This window comes from Leuciscus leuciscus (genome assembly GCF_965113295.1).
Source record: "Leuciscus leuciscus genome assembly, chromosome: 2".
Classification (NCBI taxonomy): domain Eukaryota; kingdom Metazoa; phylum Chordata; class Actinopteri; order Cypriniformes; family Leuciscidae; genus Leuciscus; species Leuciscus leuciscus.
Genome location: NC_138726.1, coordinates 64,805,124 through 64,828,217, shown reverse-complemented (window position 1 = coordinate 64,828,217; position 23,094 = coordinate 64,805,124). Strand labels below are relative to the sequence as shown.

Here is a 23,094-nt window from a genome sequence, read left to right as displayed (position 1 = left end):
CCCGCGAGCTTCTCCTCCTGTCCACATGTTGCAGGCAGCAGAACGTTCTCCACGGCGTCTCCAGACTCACGTCACGTCTGTCACATGTGCTCAGTGTGAACCTGCTTTCATCTGTGAAGAGCACAGGGCGCCAGTGGCGAATTTGCCAATCTTGGTGTTCTCTGGCAAATGCCAAACGTCCTGCACGGTGTTGGGCTGTAAGCACAACCCCCACCTGTGGACGTCGGGCCCTCATACCACCCTCATGGAGTCTGTTTCTGACCGTTTGAGCAGACACATGCACATTTGTGGCCTGCTGGAGGTCATTTTGCAGGGCTCTGGCAGTGCTCCTCCTGCTCCTCCTTGCACAAAGGTAGAGGTAGCGGTCCTGCTGCTGGGTTGTTGCCCTCCTACGGCCTCCTCCACGTCTCCTGATGTACTGGCCTGTCTCCTGGTAGCGCCTCCATGCTCTGGACACTACGCTGACAGACACAGCAAACCTTCTTGCCACAGCTCGCATTGATGTGCCATCCTGGATGAGCTGCACTACCTGAGCCACTTGTGTGGGTTGTAGACTCCGTCTCATGCTACCACTAGAGTGAAAGCACCGCCAGCATTCAAAAGTGACCAAAACATCAGCCAGGAAGCATAGGAACTGAGAAGGGGTCTGTGGTCACCACCTGCAGAACCACTCCTTTATTGGGGGTGTCTTGCTAATTGCCTATAATTTCCATCTGTTGTCTATTCCATTTGCACAACAGCATGTGAAATTGATTGTCAATCAGTGTTGCTTCCTAAGTGGACAGTTAGATTTCACAGAAGTGTGATTGACTTGGAGTTAAATTGTGTTGTTTAAGTGTTCCCTTTATTTTTTTGAGCAGTGTATATATTTTTGAAAAATGTCAACAAAAAAAAGAAAAAAAAAAGTCCAAGACAAGAAGTTTGGGGATCCCTAATATGATCCGTGTGTTGTCCTGCAGTGAAGAGAAAGCAGCAGGTGATCCGAGTGCTAGGGATGGGGAAATGAAGCCTCATGAATCACTGAGGCTTTCTCCTGACTGTTCCGGGAAAAGATTCAAAGCTTCGAGAGTGTCGAGAACTGGTCGAGAACAGCGCCATCTGGTGGTTATTTAAAATAAAGCAGCCAGAAGCCTGTGTTAGAAGCTCTGGCAGATGAAGCAACCACAAACACACTCCATAGTTTCAATGTTATGTGTACAAATAAAAGCCTTACATGTTTGTGTTTGATTTGTTCATTAAATAAATTCATTTTCCCATTAAAGTGTGACAATAAAATATAATATAAGCTTATATGATTCAACAAGATTTAATGTAGGCCTACTCTCTCTCTCTCTCTCTCCACACACTCACACAACACACACACACACACACACACACACACACACACACACACACAAAATGAATAAGGACATTGTCTGATAGGATCATCTGTTATTAAAAGTGCTTATAACACTTGTTACTGATAGTGCTTAACTGTAGGAATGACAGAAAGGTGATACAGTTTTTTATTATATTTATTATTTTTGGCTGTTGCCATTGCTCTAAATACAAACCCTTCACCAAACACAACACCCTATCCCCTCTCCCCTAAACCCACCCTAAACCCAAATACAAACACCAAATTACCTAAAATCACCAAAAAGTGCAAAGATTTTACAAAAACAAAAAGACACAAAAACAACGAAAAAATTATAGCCTAAGTAGTGAAAAAATAAATGTTGGTTATTTAAATGTAATATATTGATTAACTTTCAAAGTACAGCACTCTCCTCACAAACACATCAACCAGACTGAGGCAACAAAGACTCGTTAAATAAGATCTGGAGTTCGAGCCTTCTGACACCCAAAGCGAAACGCGCACGTGATTTGACAGAAAGTGAGGCTTCGTTTGTCATCGATCACGTGACTCTAATAAACCGATACACGCCCCGATACGGGGCTTCACTAGAAATTGTGTCGCTTGTGTGATACGCGCATCGAAGCTTCAGTGTCATATGTAACATCACTACCGAGTGCAGGTCAAAGCCAGTGAGAATGCGGACGACGCTACACTGAGTGCACTCGTCTTAAACAAGGTGGGTTTTATAACACTCAACAGACTCAAATTAACCTTTCAGTCATTTTTGACGTTTCTTCTTCTTCTTCTTTTCTTCTTCATCGGAATGGTACGAAACTTGGTAAAGGTTTTGGCACTTGCTGTGTGAACACACACACACACACACACACACACACACACACACACACACACACACACACACACACACACACACACAAAATCATGGCCATGATTCGAAAAGGTCACACTTGTGCTCCTCACGGTCAGGAATGTAGAATAGTCAAGTCAAGTCAAGTTTATTTGTATAGCGCTTTTCACAATACAGATTGTATCAAAGCAGCTTCACAGTATTAAATTAAAATAATACAACAAAGTTTGTTTCAAGAGGAATTTATTGATTGATAAAATTAAATTAAATATCCCCAAAATATCCCCAACTGAGCAAGCCAAAGGCAACAGTGGCAAGGAACCGAAAAACTTCATCAAGTGACCTAATGGAGAAAAAAAAACCTTGGGAGAACCCAGGCTCAGTCGGGGGCCAGTTCTCCTCTGGCATTTATGAGCTAGAGGCCGGATTGTAGTTTGAACTGTAGGATTATATGAATGCCTGGCTGAAGAGATGCGACTTTAATCTAGTTTTAAACTGGGAGAGCGAGTCTGAGCAACGAACAGTATCAGGAAGACTATTCCAGAGTTTTGGAGCCAAATGTGAGAATGCTCTCCCTCCTTTGGTGGTTCTGGATATCCTAGGTATGACCAAAAGCCTTGAATTTAGTGATCTTAAAGAGCGCGATGGATTATAGGATGATAAAAGATCCGTTAAATAGACTGGAGCTAAGCCGTTTAGGGCTTTATAGGTCAGTAGCAATACCTTGTAATTAATACGGAACTTTATAGGTAACCAATGCAGTGATGATAAAATCGGTGTTATATGATCATATTTTCTTGATCTAGTAAGAACTCTAGCGGCGGCATTTTGGACTAACTGTAGCTTGTTTATTGAGGATGCAGGACAACCAGCTAGTAAAGCATTACAGTAATCCAGTCTCGAGGTCATGAATGCATGAACTAACTTTTCTGCATCAGAAACTGATAGCATATTACGTAGCTTAGCAATGTTTCTAAGGTGGAAAAATGCTGTTTTTGTAACATATGAAATATGATTTTCAAAAGACAGGTTGCAATCGAGTGTAACACCCAGGTCTTTTACTGTAGAGGATAAAGTAACAGGACATCCTATGATGTTAAAGTTGTATTGTGCGAGGTTTTGTGGGCGGTTTTTTGAACCGATAAGTATTACCTCTGTCTTGTCTGGATTTAATAAAAGAAAATTACGGGTCATCCAATCTTTTATATCTTTAACACACTCTGTCAATTTGAAAAATTTTGCGTTTTCATCCGGCCTTGATGAAATATATATTTGAGTGTCATCAGCATAACAATGGAAAAAACTAATTCCATGTTTCCTTATAATATTTCCAAGTGGCATCATATATATTGAAAATAACAGAGGGCCTAATACAGATCCCTGCGGCACTCCATAGTTTACTGGAGTTATGATCGATTTTTCTCCATTTAAATAGACAAAATGGTAGCGGTCAGATAGGTATGATTTGAACCAGCTTAGTGCTTGTCCTTGAACACCAGTATAATTTTGTAGTCGATCTAAGAGTATTGTGTGATCTATAGTATCGAACGCAGCACTAAGATCAAGTAAAACTAGTATTGAGATACAGCCTTGGTCAGAAGCTAAAAGTAAATCATTTGTGATTTTAACGAGCGCAGTTTCAGTGCTATGATGCGGTCTGAATCCAGACTGAAACTTTTCATAGATCTCATTTTGTTGCAAGAAAGAGCCCAGTTGAGCGGACACCACTTTTTCTAATATTTTAGACATAAATGGAAGATTTGAAATGGGTCTATAATTTGCTAGATTATTATGATCTAATTGTGGTTTCTTAATGAGAGGTTTTATAACTGCCAGTTTAAATGTTCTTGGAACATGACCTAAAGATAAAGACGAGTTAATAATATTGAGGAGAGGCTCTTCCACTACAGGTAACACTTCTTTCAGTAGATTAGTTGGTATAGGATCTAATAAACATGTTGTTGTTTTAGATGAAGTGATAAGTTTATTTAACTCTTTTTGTTCTATAGTTGTAAAGCACTGTAATTGTTCTTTCGGGGTGATAATTGAAGCTGAATTATAAGGCGCGATTGAAGATTGAACGTTTACAATTGTGGTTCTGATGCTTTCTATTTTCTCAGTAAAGAAGTTCATGAAATCATTACTACTGAACTGTAACGGGATATTTTGTTCGGGTGACGTCTGTTTATTTGTTAGTCTAGCCACGGTGTTAAATAAAAACCTTGGATTGTTTTGGTTGTTCTCTTACGAGAGGTCTCTCGTACTGCGTAAGATATCTTACGCTAGGGGAAAATCCTTTTTCCGCGAGATATTGAAGCCAAAAATTATCCTTAATTTTGTAATAATGCAAAACGCGTTGCAGCAGCAATGCAGACATAGGCGAGACAGCTCGCGCGCCTATTGGCTGCTCTGCGGCAACTGCAGCAGCCTATCGAGCGAGGCCTGGCGTGACGTCAGACCCAATCAGGGCACTTCGCGCCCGCTGCGTCACGTCCCGCCGAAATGGGCGTGGTCTAGGCCTATAAATATCGCTCGCAGGCAGCTATTATCTGATTTTTCATCCTTCAAGCGAAGCACACGCATCGCTGGAGCTGGATTAGGAGCCGCGCCGTCGAGAGAGAGCACCTTCAGCGGGACGAGTCACTGAAGTCGCTGGCCGCGCCGCCTTCCTGCCTTCCTGCTGCGCTTTCCGGCGCTTATATCCTTCTCTTTATTACACTGTATTTCTGTGTGTGTGTGTCGCCGCTGCGACACACATTTCTAAAAGAGCTAGCGTCTTTTTAAAGATGCCTTCCTGCGGCTCGTGCAGAGCCACACTCAGCGACGGGGACCGCCACGTGATCTGCGTTTCCTGCCTGGGTGAGGAACATGCAGCTCTCGCGCTCGCTGACGGCGGATGCCCTCACTGCGAGCTGATGGCAATGGCGACTCTGAGGACTCGCCTAGCCGTCTTCACCGAGACTGCTCCCCCGCCCGCCGCGGCGTCGCGCCGTAAAAAGCGCCGTGCCCAGCGGGCCCCGGAACCCTCCCTCAGCCGCCAAAGCTCGCCGGTTCGCCCGCTTGCTTCCCCGGCTTCTTCTGTTTCGCTTCCTGACGGACAGCGGCCGCCGTCTGCCGCCGCTTCCGTTGATATCGCGGATGAGGAAGCCCTGCTGGGAGAGGATGATTCCTGCTCTATCCTGGCGTCAGGCAGTGAGGATTGGGCGGGCTCTGAGGACCCCGCGCCCCCTGCCCGCACTTCGTCAGGCAAAAGAGCTTCCATCGAGACGGAACTCATGCGAGTACTCGCACAGGCCGCGGCGAGCCTCGGCCTCGAGTGGTCTTCGCCTGAGCAGCCCGCTCACAACCGGCTGGATGGATTTTTCCTGCCTGGGGAGCGCGCTTCACCTGTGTCCAGACCGGCGCCCTTTCTTCCTGAGTTACACGAAGAAGTCGCCAAGTCCTGGAGCGCCCCCTATTCTGCTAGAGTGCGTCCTGCTGTTTCTTTGGCATTCTCCGCCGTTGACGATGCCAAGAACAAAGGATACCTCTCGCTGCCGCCGGTTGAAGAGGCGATAGCGGCCCACTTATGCCCGCCCTCCGCTGGACGGCGCGCTAAGCCGGCCCTACCCTCTAAAGCTTGCCGCACGACGTCGAGCTTGCTCCACCGCGCTTTCTCCGCCGCCGGGCAAGCTGCGTCAGCGTTGCATACCATGGCAACGCTCCAGATCTTCCAGGCCGATCTCCTCCGTAAGCTGGATGAGGAAGGACCTGACGCGATCTGCGTGCCGGACTTAAGGAGTGCCACGGACCTCGCCCTTCGTGCTACTAAGTCCGCAGCGCAAGCCATTGGACGGACTATGGCTTCTCTCACCGTGTCTGAGAGACATCTATGGCTGACGCTCTCGGAAATGGCCGAGTCTGAGCGCACCGCGTTCCTCGACGCCCCGCTTTCCGCCGCAGGCCTCTTCGGATCCTCCGTCAAAGATTTCGCGGAGAGATTCGCAGAGGTACAGAAAGCGTCTCAGGCTATGAAGCACTTCCTCCCGAAGCGCTCCAGCTCTGCAGCAGGCCGTGCGAAACCGTCTGCTCAGAGCTCACAGCCACAGCCACCGTCCACTGCCTCCACTTCACAGCGCCGCCAGGCCAGAAGCGCGAGACCGCGCTCCCGCTCATCCGGTCGCCGCCCCGCAGGACGCGGCCCGCGACCTAAGGTTACGGTGAAGCCCGAGGCCCCGAAGTCGTCCTAGCACAGCTAGGAAAACGACGGTGTTCCAGTCCCGCTGCGGCCGGACTCACACCAAAGCTATTCGCTCGTCCAGTTCCAGAAAATGTGACTGTTCCAGTGTTTTCTGCAGCCAACAAGTCGGTTCTGTCACCCGCTTGCCTGCACACAAATGCCGTTTTCACGGCTACCCAGATAAATCCCCAAAAGAGCGTATTTTCTGGTGTCCCGGCCACGGCCGATGGTGTTTCGTGTGTAGTAAGAATGCCCACTGCCCAGTGCCCATCCCTACACATAAGCACAGCCTGTCACACAGGGCTCGCGCACATAAAACCGACTCAGGTCGGTTGCGCTTCAAACATGGTGAATGTGCCCACTACCCAGTGCCCACTAACACCACGTTACGCATGTCTCACGGTTTCTGTAAAAACGAAACCAACATGCACTCGCTTCACGCAAGCGAACGATGTTTTCGGTGTGATAAATGTGCCCGCTGTCCCGCGCCCACATCCACACATAGACATAACAGTTCCCACGGGAACCGCCCAGCCCTCCCCCTCGCGGTTAACCACCGTAGAGGAGTCGAGCGCGGGCAATCTGCCCGCTGTCATCAGCGCGCCCCATGCCTCAAATGTCACGAGCGACACGCTTGTGTTACAGCACACAGAAGCTTCTCCATCGCTGAGCGAGCGGAGCGCGCTTTGTATTCGACCCCTAGCTATCCATGCAGACGCATGGGCAAAGCTGCCCGGGGTTTCGAAGTGGGTGCTGAACATTATAAAAAGAGGCTATTCGCTGCAGTTTCGCCGACGCCCTCGCCGCTATGTGGCGCGCGTCGAGACCACGGTAAAAACAGAAGTAGCACATCTACTTCGAGCCGAAGTGACGAAACTATTGAGAAAAGGGGCCATAGAACCCCTCTCTCAAGATCAGAGCGAAGGAGGGCTATACAGCAGATACTTCCTGGTACCGAAAAAAGACGGGGGTCTCAGACCCATACTAGATCTAAGGCAACTGAACAAAGTGCTTGTGAAGCGACAGTTCAGGATGCTCACGACCAGGCAAATCCTTGTGCAGATTCGCCAAGGAGATTGGTTTGTGTCAATAGATCTGAAAGACGCGTATTTTCAAATACAGATAGCTTCACGTCACAGGCGATTTTTGAGATTCGCCTTCGAGGGCCAGGCATATCAGTACACAGTCCTGCCATTCGGTTTGTCCCTAGCACCCCGTACATTTACGAAGTGCATGGACGCGGCGCTCGCACCCCTCAGAATGAGAGGCATGCGAGTGCTGAATTATTTGGACGATTGGCTGATTCTAGCGCAATCTCGCGCAGTGCTCATAGAACACACGACCATTTTACTCGATCACCTCGAGGATTTGGGTCTGAGTGTCAATTGGGCGAAGAGCTCCCTGTCACCCAGTCAGAAAATATCTTTCCTGGGCACAGAACTGGACTCACTATCCATGATAGCGCGACTATCACAACGGCGCGCGGTAGACATTCGACGCACAGCGAACTCTTTTCGCTGCGGCGCGTCTGTCCCGCTCAAAAGATTTCAGAAGATGCTAGGTCTCATGGCCTCAGCATCGTCAGTACTCCAGCTGGGTCTGCTCCGCATGCGCCCGCTGCAGTTTTGGCTGAAAGCGCGAGTCCCACGCAAAGCGTGGGCACCCGGTTTGCTTCGCCTCAGGGTCAATCAGAAATGCGTTACAGCGCTGAAACCCTGGAAAGCGAACGACTGGTACCAATCAGGTGTAAGCCTGGGGACTTCCTCGAGGGTGAAAGTGGTGTCCACGGACGCGTCCACCTCGGGATGGGGAGCGCTGCTCGAGGGCAGACCGTTCTTCGGCCAGTGGTCAGAACGGGAGAAGCTCCTGCACATAAACTGCCTCGAAATGCTGGCAGTAGACAACGCGCTGACGCGTTTTTGTCCCCAAATAAAAGGTCACCACGTCTTGGTCCGCTCGGACAACATGTCTGTGGTATCCTACATAAATCGCCAGGGCGGCATCAGATCCGAGAAACTGTACAGGCTGGCAGAACGCCTCCTGGTATGGGCTCAGTGCAACCTGCGCTCGCTCAGAGCAGCGCACGTGCCAGGGATCATGAATATAGGACCAGACAGACTGTCCAGGAACAACGTTCCGGCAGGCGAATGGTCCCTACACCCACAGACAGTCCAACTGCTGTGGAAGAAATTCGGCAGAGCGGAAGTGGACCTGTTTGCGTCTCAAGAAAACGCTCACTGTCAAGAATTTTTCTCCAAGAGCAGGAGCGCGCTGGCCCATGTGTGGCCCCGCCGCCCGCTCTATGCTTTTCCCCCCGTCTCTCTCCTGCCTCAGGTGATAGAACGGATCAGGGAAGAAGGATGCTCAGTACTGCTGGTAGCACCGTTCTGGAAAAACCAACCTTGGTTCCCAGCCGTGATGCAGTTAGCAAGTACTGCCCCGTGGCCAGTACCAGTGAGGAGAGATCTCCTCTCACAGGCCCGCGGCTCGATCTGGCATCCTCACCCGGATCTATGGTCCCTTCATGTCTGGGCCATCAACGGGTACATGTTGGACTCCCTAAAGGAGTATTAAACACGATCACGCAGGCTAGAGCTCCGTCTACAAGACGACTCTATTCTTCGAAATGGTCAGTGTTTTCGGGCTGGTGCACAGCCCGTGGTGTGTCACCCACAAATTGTGATGTGACGGAGGTGCTTTCCTTCCTACAAGAGCTGTTGGATGGGGGCAGGGCCCCCTCCACGCTCAAAGTTTATGTGGCGGCTATAGCAGCGTTCTCAGAAACAACGCTTGGTCAGTCAATAGGAAGGAACGATTTAGTCATCCGCTTCCTTAAAGGAGCTAGGAGACTGAATCCTCCCAGACCTCCCTCAGTCCCCGTATGGGACCTTTCTACGGTTCTGGAAGCCATGAAAGGTGCGCCATTTGAGCCTTTACAGTCAATCGATTTGAAACACCTGTCTTTCAAAACGGTGTTTTTGCTGGCTCTCGCTTCGGTGAAGCGCATAGGGGATCTGCACGCGCTCTCTGTGAGCGCGGCGTGCATGGAGTTTGGGCCCAATGACTCAAAAGTTATACTCAAACCTAAGCACGGTTATGTTCCAAAATCCCTCAACACACCGTTTAGGGCGCAGATTATCTCTCTGTCAGCCCTACCGGTCCCTGATGAGGAAAGAGACGCGAGCCTCCTTTGCCCAGTCAGGGCATTACGAGCTTATGTGTCTCGCTCGTCTGTTTTCAGACAGACGGAACAGCTCTTTGTTTCGTTTAGCGGACGTTCTAAGGGACTAGCCGCGTCGAAACAGAGCCTATCCAGATGGATAGTTGATGCTATAGCGCTGGCATACGCCTCCAAGGGCATGCAGTGCCCTTTGGGTGTCAGAGCGCATTCCACAAGAGGCATGGCCTCTTCGTGGGCTTGGTCGAGTGGGATTGCCTTGCAAGATATTTGTATGGCGGCAGGCTGGGCCTCCCCGTCTACATTTGTAAGGTTCTATAACCTAGAGGTTCCCGCCCTGCAGGCCAGGCTGCTGTCGGTCTAGACTACCAGTATTATCTGACCTGATGCGTTCAGCTCAGAATGCTGCGTTTACTGAGCACAGCTCAATTTTCGACAGTTTAAAGCTGGGCAAACTGTGTAAGACCCACATTTTTTCCATCAGTTCAGGCCGTACCCCGCCCTGTCTGTATGATGAAATTTGTGTCCCTTCGACGCTACTTTATGTGGAAAGTGAGGCTGCACCCCTCCTTCTTCCCGGACTCTCTGTGAGTTCACTGAGTGATTGTGCACTATATGTACCCCGGGCTTTCGCCCTTGGGTCTTTGGTGTCAGATCTCAGCACGCACGGCGTTTTACACTGGGTCCCCTAGCGTAAGATATCTTACGCAGTACGAGAGACCTCTCGTAAGAGAACGTACTCGGTTACTAACGTAACCTCGGTTCTCTCTAGAAGAGGGACCGAGTACTGCGTATCTTGCCGTGCATGCACACGCTCTGGTTGCTTCGATGATGAAAAACCAGATAATAGCTGCCTGCGAGCGATATTTATAGGCCTAGACCACGCCCATTTCGGCGGGACGTGACGCAGCGGGCGCGAAGTGCCCTGATTGGGTCTGACGTCACGCCAGGCCTCGCTCGATAGGCTGCTGCAGTTGCCGCAGAGCAGCCAATAGGCGCGCGAGCTGTCTCGCCTATGTCTGCATTGCTGCTGCAACGCGTTTTGCATTATTACAAAATTAAGGATAATTTTTGGCTTCAATATCTCGCGGAAAAAGGATTTTCCCCTAGCGTAAGATATCTTACGCAGTACTCGGTCCCTCTTCTAGAGAGAACCGAGGTTACGTTAGTAACCGAGTACGTTTTCTATTAGTTTGCGGAGGTGCTCAGCCCTGGCCGCTTTTAGGGCCTTTTTATAACGTGACATACTGTCTTTCCACGCGATTCTAAAGACCTCTAAATTAGTTTGTTTACATTTACGCTCTAAAATACGGGTTTCTCTCTTTAAAACATGCGTAGTATTGTTATACCATGGTGCTTTATTTTTCTCTCTGACCTTTTTTAATTTAATAGGTGCAACCACATCCAATGTTCTAGAGAGAATGGTGCTCATAGTGCTAGTTAGTTCTTCTAGTTCATCTGTTTGTTTGGGTTCAGGCAGCAGCTGAGACAGATTAGATAAGCAATTTGAGAAATTATCTATGGTGGATGGGAGGATTGTTCTGCCTGGTTGATAACGCGACGCCGCATGACATTACAGCAGTACGTAATATGCAAGTTACCATGTAGTGATCAGTGACTTCATCACTTTGTGGAATGATATCTATATCGGTTGGATCGGTTCCATGTGATATAATTAAATCGAGTGTATGATTAAGACGATGTGTTGGTCCGGTGACGTTTTGCTTGACCCCAAATGAATTTAATAAATCTGTAAACGCAGCTCCTAACGCATCATTTGGATTATCTACGTGTATGTTAAAATCTCCAACAATTAGTGCTTTATCGACATTGACTAATAGGTCTGAGAGAAAATCTGCAAACTCTTTTAGGAAATCAGCGTAAGGCCCTGGCGGTCTATATACGGTAGCCAAGGCTAGAGATAATAGGGATGTTTTTCTAACATCTAAGAGCGTAACATTTAGTACAAGTACTTCAAATGAAATAAACTTATAACCCGTTTTCTGGGTAACATTTAGAATATCTCTATAAATGGTTGCAACACCTCCGCCACGACCAATCAGACGGGGCTCATGCTTATAACAGTATCCAGGAGGAGTAGACTCATTAATACCGAAATAATCATTTGGTTTAAGCCAGGTTTCAGTAAGGCAAAGTATATCGAAGCTATTATCTGTGACTATTTCATTTACAATAACTGCCTTAGGTGTGAGTGATCTAATGTTTAGAAGACCTAGCTTTAGAAATAGTTTTTGTTTACTAATAGCAACATTTTCTGTTTTAATAACAATTAGATTTTTCCTAGATCCTGCATTTGATCTCACTAAACGAGGAATAGACACGGTTTCTATGCAATGTTCTACACTAGTATTTATATCAGTTGAATTGGTGCAGCAGAGACTATGATTTGGACTTTTGGTTACTAGTCAAAGGGTATTTAACATTTTGGAGATGTTATCTGACAGAAGATCCGCTCCGAATCTGCTTGGGTGTAAGCCATCAGCACGGAAAAGCCTAGGACGCTCCCAAAACAGATTCCAATTATTTACAAAGAGCAGTTTCTGCTCATTGCACCATGACATTAACCATTCATTTAGCGCAAATAATCTGCTGAACTTTTCATGCCCTAGTCGGTACGTGGGAAGCGGTCCTGACACAATGATCGTTGTTTCAGGCGATGTGCTGCGTACCGTATCGATTAGATTCCTGAAGTCTTTCTTCAGAATCTCCGTCTGGCGCAGCCTGATGTCGTTCACTCCCGCGTGCAGGACCACAGTTCCGACGCGCTCGTCACCGTTCAGGATCTCGGGAACGCGAGCAGCGATTTCAGAAACACGAGCACCAGGAAAGCAATGACTTTGCACCTTACTTTTACCTAACGTAGCGTGTACGTGCCGAACGATGGAATCGCCGATGATCACAGCATCGCGTTCTGTTTCGCGTAGAGGGGAGAAGCGGTTTTGTGTCGATAACTCGAAAACCGGGAGGGTCGGAGAAAGTCTTGGTCTAAACCTGACTCGCGTCTTCCGCTGCGGAACCACCCAGGCTTCGTGGTGGCGTGTTGGAGCCGGAGTGAACGAGACCATGGCTGATTTCGACCGATGCTGAGGAACGCACGGAGTAGACGCGGTCGGAGTCAGCGGGTTAGTAACGTTAAACACTGATTTGTGTGCATCGGCGCGTGATGTTTCAAGAGCCAAACACCGGTCTCTCAGCTCGGCCTGTCTCAATAAAAGGTTGTGGATCTGTTTCTCAACAGCTTCCAGCTCAGACTGCAGTGCGTGCAGCTCAAATGTGTCCTCACCTGCACCAAGCGGTAGACTACTTACATCTGATATATTCGCCATTTTAACAGATGGACAGTGAGTTAGCAACGAAGCTACCAGTGATGCTATCAATATTAATACTAATTTATATTATAAGTTTGTTTGTAAGTGAGTGTGGAGAAGACGCGTTCAGCCGTGATCCACGGACGTAACCTTTAAGAGTATGCAGCGTTGGATCACTAATAGGCTTGAGACGCGTCTGCTCAACAGTCCGCGTTGTAACAATGAGGTTTGAGCAGTAACGTTAGTGCTTCTCAGTGAGGAAAAGTAGAAAATGTTCGTTGTAAGCGAGTTTAAAGAGAAAAATCAAGAATTATAAATCAAATCGATAGAGCTCCAAAAACAACAACGCGTTCAGACACGACGCATGATAATAACAGGACAAGACATTACTCACCGTGTTTGTTGAGTGTTTCTTACTCACCTGAGCTTTTCTGAACTCAAAGGCGCGAGCGCGCGAGAGAAAATAAATAAATAAAAATAGCTGAGCGCACACGGGTGGCGCGTTTACAGGCTAGCGAATTACTAGCGTGTTGTGCTAGTAGTAACGAAAGCTAGCGATGTCAGGGTTGGGTAAGCTATATTTAGTAGTAATATAAACAACTAGAAATTGTAGTAAATGATGGTTCAAAACAAGGAAATACGAGGCTAAGACGGAGCTTACAGCACCGAAGCAGACACACTCACAAAGTCTCGGCAGGAAAGACAATCTGGACTTCTCGGTTGCAAATGAAGGCTTTAAAAAGGTTGTTGGTTTTTGGGTCCCACCAGAGTCACGAATGGTGTCCCTTTGCATAGACGTCTTTGCCAGACTGTGGAATAGTGGAAGCGTTTGGAACTGCAGCCGAACAAACTCTGACTGAAAGCTCATTTTTGGAGATATCAAACTGTTTTAGATTTATAGCTTTGATTTTCTCAGTTTTAGAGTAAAACATGTTTTTGAAAATATATATTTCATATAAAAATTTTAAATAGTATTTTTAATCATAACAATAAATAATTTTTTTGTTTTTTTTGGGACTCCATCAATAATCTGCCAAGTGTCGTCTTTGAAAAGAGATCAAACTTCAGTCTGTCGCTCTAAAGCGTTCAAGATTTACCATAGTTTAAGTTGTAAATGTAATTTTCAGGTCTATATGCTCAAAAAGTGAATAAATGGATTATAAATACAGCGTAACTATAATTTAGTACCATAAAATCCCTTAAAAATACTCAATAATAACTTCAAATTTAACTTCAACCAACTAAAATATAGTATATTCATTTCATTGACAAAAAATAATAATAATAAATCTCTGTAATCTTTGACCGACACGCGAAGAGCTCCAGTAATGTATTAAAATTCTGTGCTTGCTTGATGATTTCCATTCATGTATGACAGTAATGAGAGTCTAATGAGAATCATCACACATGTATTATTTATTAAGACCTTTTGAGACATTTGTTTTTGGTGACGAATGTGTTCAGATTTGGAAGCATTTGTTCAATGAGTTGGTCAGTGTTTCGCGTCATGACAAAATATTATGTATGTTTTGAGCTTCGCCAGTTTCTGCACTTTCGGCAAGATTTATAAAGTATAAGATGATCATTTTGAGGAGAAATACATCACACTTGTTTAATGAAAGCCTGTTTTTGTGGTTTAGATACAGCAGATGCTGAGCGATCAGGACGTCACACTTACATGGAGGAAACAACCGAACGGAAACATCTTCCAGAAGAAAAAGACCATTCGGAAAGCCAGTAATGTCAGTGCTCCAGTTTGCTGAAGTCATGTTCTTCATGGAGTGAAACTTCTCAAACCAATGCTTCATTTCATTCTTAGTTACAGATATCTGAATTAAACTAGATGAATTACAACTTACAAGTAATTAGTCAAACATACATTTACATCTATTCATTTCTTCATTTAGCAGACAGATAGGGGTCAAGGGATTAACCCTTGAACTTTCTACCCCTTGATCATGTGGTTTTGACAGTTAGTTTGACCTATTGACTCTCCCTATTATATGTCATAGTTTTGACAGTTAGTTTGACCTTTTAACCATGCTAGTCCTCGATCATGTAGTTTTGACCGATGCTTTTGATGAATGTTTGAAGACAGTGTCAAGAAGGGTTATATAGGATGTGTGTCTGTGCGTGCGCCCTCCCACCCTCTCTATTCCTGAGTGCAGTGAAAGTGAGAAATAGAGATTTTATAAAAATGATGTATATTTCACACAAATAATATAATATACAATAATATAAAATAATGTCTTAATAAAAATTTCAGTTTTAGATGAATAAATAAAATCATCTTACATTTTTAGAGAGTTGAAGAAGAAGCTCCTACCATACCACATCAATGGGTTCACAAAAATGCAATGAGTTAAATATAAAATCACAGAGTGGTTATCTCTCTCTCTCTCTCTCTCTCTCTCTCTAGTTTTGTTAGTGCTAAAATTATTTCAAAGTTTAAAAGATATCTTTAAAAATTAAAGTTCCTAACATATAGATGTCCATACATCCTATTAATGAGATTGCAGTTGTAATACAAAAGACTGTTTTTCCTGAATGCCTCTCAAACGCAGTCTCAGCCTGAGTGGTGGTGGTGTGTGTGTGTGTGTGTGTGTGTGTGTGTGTGTGTGTGTGTGTGTGTGTGTGTGTGTTTGTGTGTGTCACATGCAAAGCATCGGCATCGCGCTCCCTCCCACCCTCCACATTTGAGCTCTGACATCTGTCACATGCATGCTTCATCCACTTTCCTGAGGTAACAGTGAGAAAGAGGTGTCCTAATAATGTTGTATATCAGACTAACTAAAGTTGAAAAACATTCTATTATTTAACCTCTTAAAAGTATATAAATGAGTTGCTTATAATATAAAATATATAATATAAAATCACAGAGTGGTTCTCTCTCACAGCACCGTCTGTCGGTCTCTGACTCAGAGGGCTGTATTCAGTGATCAGGATGAGACATTGTGAATGTTGTGTTGAATTTATTTCAAAGTATAATCTTAAAAGTTTAAATGATATCTTTCAAAAATAAAAGATGTTTTAAATTAAATTCAATAAATTATTAAAAGTCTTAATAAAAAACAAATATTCTACAACGATGGTCTGTGGAAAAACTTGACTTGAACTTAAAGTATATTTTTTATTTATCATGGGTATGTAAAATAATTCGACATTTGAAGCGTCACAAGTCATCTCACACCTGTGAAACGTTCAATAATTCCTTAAGTTGTATCTGTGAGAAAATGACCACATAGGCCTATCTTCGGAGAGAGAGCAACAATGAAAACATTTAGTAACTGTGAAGCCTCAGGCTGTCCCCATTGATAGGCTGCTTATAAGGTCCTTCCGATCAGCGCTGCGTCTTCTGAGAAAGACGTTACTTGACAATAATGTTAGCTTCAGGATACAGGGTGACAGACCAGAGGAGCCTCTGTGCATCATATCACAGCGTATGTAATGTTAGTCTGCTAACGCCTTTCCAGAGCCAAAGTTTTGTTCATACTAAATTTTTTTCAAAGCATAATCATAAAACTTTAAATATGATCTTTTAAAATGAAAGATTGTTTAAATTAAATCTTTAAAGTTTAAATACATACGCATCTTCTATTTATCTTTTAGAAGATTACTGTAATTATTTTGTTTAACGGTGACCTAAAGTATAATTGTTATTAAACAATATCTGTTTAAAAACTTTAGATTATTGAAAAACTGTACTTAGTTGTCTTAAACCTCAGTTATATGAAAAGATTCAATCAGCATTTTTTTTGTCCATGCAGGATTTAAATTTTTATGGTGGGGGCTTTCCATAGCCATGATGATGTTTGTACTGTAACTGCATATTGTATCCCGTACACCTAAACATGACCATCACAGAAAACTATAAAATAAATAAATAATTTAATATCATTTCTAAGCTGTTTTGCGCACGCGCACACACACGGTTCTAAAAAATTAACTAATCTCTATTTTAAATTAAATAATTATTAATAAAATATATAACCAATGAATAATAACATATGTTACTAAAATGTATTTAAAAAATGTAAACAAAGTTTTAGCTAAATAAATATATAAATAAAAAACCTTACATTTCCAGAGAGGTGAAGTAGTTCTTTATGCAACGATAAAAAACAATCCAAAAAGCAAATAGTTTAAGTTGTCATAAACAAAACAGCCCCAGATCCTTCAGGGATAAACTACAGTGTGAACTGAAGCTTCAGACCCGTACAGAGACGAGAGGAGGTACAGACCAGACGAGCCTCGGGGGATAATGTCACAGTAAAGCTAGTCTGCGTTCCAGAGCACACTACATCCAGAGTTTTATACTAAATTCATTTAAAAGCATAACCGTAAAAGTTTAAATTAGATATTTTAAAATTAAAAGACTGTTTAAATCAAATCTTTAAAGTTTTATCAAAATCATATCTTCTATTTATCTTCTTAGAAGACTTATGTATGATGCAAATGATTTTTGCTTAAATTTAACCTAAGGTATTATTTTTACTAAACAGCGTCTGTTCAAAAACTTTAGATTTACAAAAATAAATTACAAAAATAAAAAATAAAGCAAAAAGTATGCTTAGATCTTATTTATACAAAAATATTTCAAACAGTATTTTTGTCCATACTGTTATGTCTGAAAACGTTCAGCATTGGGTCCTGTTGGACTATGTTTGTATGCACTGCGAGTGACAGGTTACTGTGCCTTTAAAGTTTATAGCATTGATTTACGGCAAAGGTCGGAAAATGTAAGTTTTACGTCGGTTGATAAAAGGCAACATAAACAGAGCTACACGGTGTGATTATTGAGTCTTTTGCAAACACCACATTTGGCGAACGAGGATGTCTGAACTTGTCTTACCACCACCGCCACCTTTCCTGCCTGTTCCCGGTGATCCAGCGGTTCCCTGGGATCGCTGGCTGACGTCGTTTGAGGACTATTTGCTGGCTTTGGGACACTCGGATCTAGCGGAGGCGAGGAAGTGCGCGCTTCTGCGCCATTGTCTCGGGCAGGAGGGACAGCGAATCTTCGCCACGCTCACCTTATCGGATGATAAGTACGTCACAGCCACGGCCGCCTTGAAGGCTCACTTCAGCTCCGGAAGAAGCCGGCGGATGCACCGTTTTGAGTTTCGTCAGAGGACCCAAAAGCCGGGTGAGACCGTTTCCCACTATGTATCAGCATTACGTGAGCTGGCTAGACTTTGTGAGTTTGGGGCTTTGGAGGATGGACTTATAGTTGACCAGTTAATAGAGAAAACGTCATGTAACCAACTGAGGGAGAGACTTTTACTAGAGCCAGACTCCACGACACTAGCGGACGCTTTAGTAATTGGGAAGCAGTTGGAAACGGCCCTAATGGAGGCGCGCAAGTTCGGCCGCGCTGTGCACAAACCTGTGACGTCATCACCACCGTTAGTTCAGCACACAGAGACTGCAGTGGCGGCTGACAGGGTGAGTGACAGTTTGGACGTACAGCGAGTGGACAGGGGGCCCAGGGAGAGTGGGCACAAGAGCTGTAGCAACTGTGGCTCCTCTAAACATGCAACCAGAGATCAGTCATGCCCTGCCCAGGGAAAACGTTGTCGTAACTGCAACAAGTTGAACCATTTTGCACGCTGCTGTCGCTCCTCTCCTGCTTGCCATGATACTGCTGCTGTTCCCATAAACACTGTACAGACCTCACAGCCTTCATTCAAGCTCTGCACTTGCCGTGTGGGCACAGCTCTCATTCCGCTCCTCGTGGACACAGGGGCTAAAGTGTCAATCCTGAACAAATGCACAAATGACCGCTTCTTCAGTCAAGTGCCTCTGGAAGCAGCGGCTAAACCCCTGTTAGGCTACGGCCATTTTCCCATCTCCACTCTGGGTGTGGCCTGCCTCCCCGTCAGATATGATCAACAATGTGCGCCTGCCACCAAATTCTGTATCACCCGGAAGGGAGCTAACATTATGGGCCTAGACTTGTTCCTTGCCCTGGGCTTTACTGTGAGTGATGCTAGGGGCCTGCATGTCCTGCAGGTCGCCGCCTCCTGGCCTGACCGCTACCCACAACTGTTCAACGGGCTGGGCCGCATGACTGGATTTGTACACCAGCCTACTGTTGACCTGGCAGTCCGCCCTGTCATCCAGCCCCTACGGCGCATACCCCTGGCTCTCCGTGACGCGGTGGAGGCCGAGCTGCATCGCCTGGTGGAGGCAGACGTCATAGAGCCCGTCGATGCCTCACCGTGGGTGTCTAACCTGGTGATAGCCAAGAGAAGAGGGGGCGGACTGCGACTCTGTGTCGACCTCACAGACGTAAATAAAGCCATCATCCCTGATAAGTACCCCCTACCTACAGCTGAGGAGCTCACTAGCCATTTCCATGGCTCCATTGTGTTCAGTAAGATGGACTTACGTAACGGCTACCTGCAGGTCCCTCTAGCATCGGCCAGCATGGACCTTACAGCGTTTGTCTCGCACGTGGGGGTTTTCAGATTTAAGCGCATGGCATTTGGACTGTCCTCAGCCCCGAGCTGTTTTCAGAAAATAATGTCACTCATATTGGCTGGTATCCAGGGTGTCTCCATCTACCTAGATGACGTGGTGGTGCATGCGCCCTCCACCGCACTGCATGATGATCGCCTGGAGCAGGTCTTTCAGCGTTTCGAACAGCATGGGGTCACACTGAACTCTGAGAAATGCATGTTCGGGGTTGAGGAGGTCGAGTTCCTGGGCTTCAGGCTCTCGAAGGAGGGCATCGCCCCGATTATGTCACACACTGAGGCCATTCTGTCCCTACCAGACCCGCAGTCGCCATCCCAGCTGTCTTCCTTCCTGGGGATGGCCGCCTACTACCTCAGATTCATGCCACACTACTCTGACTCAACGGCCCCCCTGCGCCGGCTACTCAGGAAGGATGTCACATGGGACTGGACTCCGGCCTGCCACGAAGCTGTGCGCATCATCAAACGGCAGCTCACGTCCCCACCCACACTGACCCATTTCAGCTTGACCGCGCCCACCATGGTCACCTGCGACGCCTCCGGGGTGGCGCTAGGTGCTGTGCTCTCCCAGACTCAAGAGGGGGTGGAACGCCCAGTGGCTTTCGCCTCTCGGGCACTTACTACAGCTGAGCAGAAGTATTCGGTGGGGGAGAGGGAGGCCCTGGCCTGTCTGTGGGCGTGCGAACGCTGGCATGTTTATCTATATGGGAGGCCTTTTACCATCCGCACAGACCACCAAGCGCTGACGGCACTGCTGGCGACTCAAGGCTCGGGGCACAGGCCCATGAGACTACTGAGGTGGGCTGACAGGCTGAACCAGTATAACTTCAGTCTGGAGTTTATGCCTGGGCGGGCCAACACGGTGGCCGACCTCCTGTCTAGAGCTGTGTCGGTGACGAAGGAGACAGGCGGGGTGACATCAGACACAGAGAGCGACGAAGACTGGGTCCACATCCTGCACGGGCCTCTCAGTTCAGTAGTCACTCAGGCGGAGCTGCAGCAGGCCTCAGCTGCTGACGAGGCCCTCACAACTCTCCGTACCTACGTCCAGGATGGCTGGCCTGCCAAAGTGGATGACAAGCTACTCCCCTATTACCGCTTCCGCAACGAGCTCTCCTGCTGGGGGGCGGTGTGCCTGGCCCGTGGCCACCGTGCGGTCGTTCCGGAGATTCTCAGGTCCAGAGTGCTACACATGGCGCATGAGGGGCACCTGGGGGTGGTCAAAGTGAAGCAGCGCTGCCGTGACACAGTGTGGTGGCCACACATAGACTCTGATGTGGAGGAGCTGGTACGTAACTGCGCTTGCTGCCTCCTGAGTGGGAAAACTGGTCAGCCTGCCACAGCCCCTCTCACCCCGACCTCTTGGCCGTCTTCACCCTGGGAACATATTCAGGTCGACCTCTGTGGAGAACTTCACGGGGCACCGGCTCACGCTCGCTACCTCCTGGTTGTGCACGACCTTCATTCAAAGTGGCCAGAGGTTTTTCAGCTGAGCTCCATCACTGCACACTCCATCATCGACCGCCTGGACAACTTGTTTGGGCGCTGGGGCCTCCCCAGTGTCGTCACAACGGATAACGGGCCCCAATTTGTGTCTGGAGAGTTCACAGAGTTTCTCACGGTACGGTCCATCAAGCACATCAGGACGGCAGTGTATCACCCAGAGAGTAATGGGGGGGTGGAAAGACTGAATAAAACTCTCAAAAATGGGATCCGAGCCTGTCTGGAGGAAGGGAAAATCTTCAGCGACGCACTCAACCAAACTCTCCTGACCATCCGGGCATCCAAGCATTCCACCACGGGAGTGTCACCTGCATTGCTCATGATTGGGCGCAAACTAAAGCAACCACTGGACTGTTTGAGGGCTGAGCCAGCTTCTGCACGTGGGAGCCCAGGACTCCAGAAAGCCAGAGCTCAGGTAAAAGGTTCGCAGGCTCGGATGAAAGAGAGGTTTGATGCCACGCACAGAGTGCAGACCCCTTCAATTTCTCCAGGGGTTTGGGTCAGGATCAAACACCTCCACCGCCAAAATAAGTTACAGTCATACTGGTCAGAGCCCCTGCGGGTGACTAAGCAGTTGGGGCCGGCCACTTACAGACTGGAGAATGGGACTCGTTGGCACTCAAACCGCCTGCACAGAGTCGCAGCTCCCTCAGCACCTGCATCACCTCTGTCCCCAGCAGCAGCTCTGGGTTGGCAGCCTAGGCCAAGAGTTAACCGGCTGGGAGGTAATCCACCAGCACCGCCTGACGCCATTTCACGGCCAGCACGCCCTCAGAGAATGAGGGTTCCACCTGTCTGGCATGGGGACTATGTGACAGGGTGATAGTGACACTGGGGAATGTGGGCTAAATGTTATGTTTCAGTTTCCAGGGGGGTGGGGGGAAAATGTTATGTCTGAAAACGTTCAGCATTGGGTCCTGTTGGACTATGTTTGTATGCACTGCGAGTGACAGGTTACTGTGCCTTTAAAGTTTATAGCATTGATTTACGGCAAAGGTCGGAAAATGTAAGTTTTACGTCGGTTGATAAAAGGCAACATAAACAGAGCTACACGGTGTGATTATTGAGTCTTTTGCAAACACCACACATACCTCATGAAACATGTTGACAAAGTTTGTCGCAATGTTTTTTGTTGTTGTTGTTTTAAGAAATCCGAGGACTCTACATTGCTCTTATTTAGATTAAGTTGTATCTTTTAGAAAATCACCACACATTTTTCAGAGATGCTGGTGGTCCGCAGCGCGGCACAAGTAAAGTTTGTCTTGAGCGAATATTTAATTTTACTCGTCTTAAATCAAAGCATGATCTTACTTTTTCTACGGTAGCTATGATCTATTACACGTATAAGATCATTTTTTACTTGTATCTCCCGAACTATCCTTAATCAGTGTGGAAACACACAGGGTGAAACCCTTTACTGAGAATATACTATCGGTTATCTACTCAAAATATATGTAGAAGTTTAAAATGTTAGCATTTGTTGATGCGACAGGCTGTCTGTCTGGTGGCTGCATGAACAGACTTTGGGAGAGCTGATGATACTATAGCAGGAAGCATGCATGCCCTTTGACCTCCTTGATTTTGGAGGCTTTTTTGTTAAAGACCCTACAAGTAAGTCCTTACTTGTAAATTCCTACGCTGTGTAGGAATTTCTCCCATCTAGCGGTGAAATTGTATTTTTGATGACACGAGTTGAGGTAGGCTAGTGCTTTTTGTCCCTCTCTGCTATTATAGTTTTCAAGATGGCGGAACGACATGGAAGCCTCCTTAGACTTACCCGCCCCATGTAAATAAAGATACGAAATTCTTCGCTTACGAGAATAAGTCAGATCATTGGCAGAGGTCATTTTACACCAGTGAGGACATATTTTATGAATACAGACAATGAAAGGAGGGTTGATTCATTTTTTTTATTCTGTCCACACCAATACTTTGACACCAGAGTTTTAGGCCCGATCCAGAAAACAGACGTTGTGTTTTATGTCTTAATAATTGTTCTTCTTTTTATGAAAACATGTGGCAAGCAGTTTTGGGCCTCAGCAGCATAATGCCGGAATGTTTTAACATATCGTAAATTTCAATTGTTAGATAAATCATCTAACTATTATCTCTACCAATCAACAGTTATATGTGAAACAAGCTCAGTCGCATTAGAGTTGGATTCTTGTTTATATTGAACATT

The 23,094-nt window shown here is 46.3% G+C and overlaps 1 protein-coding gene across 1 annotated transcript in view; it reads left to right on the top strand.

Moving 5' to 3' along the window:
• Positions 1 to 14,799, top strand: part of LOC309492613 (putative C-type lectin domain family 20 member A) — a 51,081-nt gene extending 36,282 nt beyond the window's left edge. Inside the window, exons 6-7 of the mRNA XM_082161623.1 lie at positions 2,019 to 2,075; positions 14,571 to 14,799. Coding sequence (XP_082017749.1) covers positions 2,019 to 2,075; positions 14,571 to 14,693 — 180 coding nt within the window. The 3' untranslated portion in view covers positions 14,694 to 14,799. The remainder of the gene's footprint in view (positions 1 to 2,018; positions 2,076 to 14,570) is intronic.
• Positions 14,800 to 23,094: the final 8,295 nt, after the last annotated feature.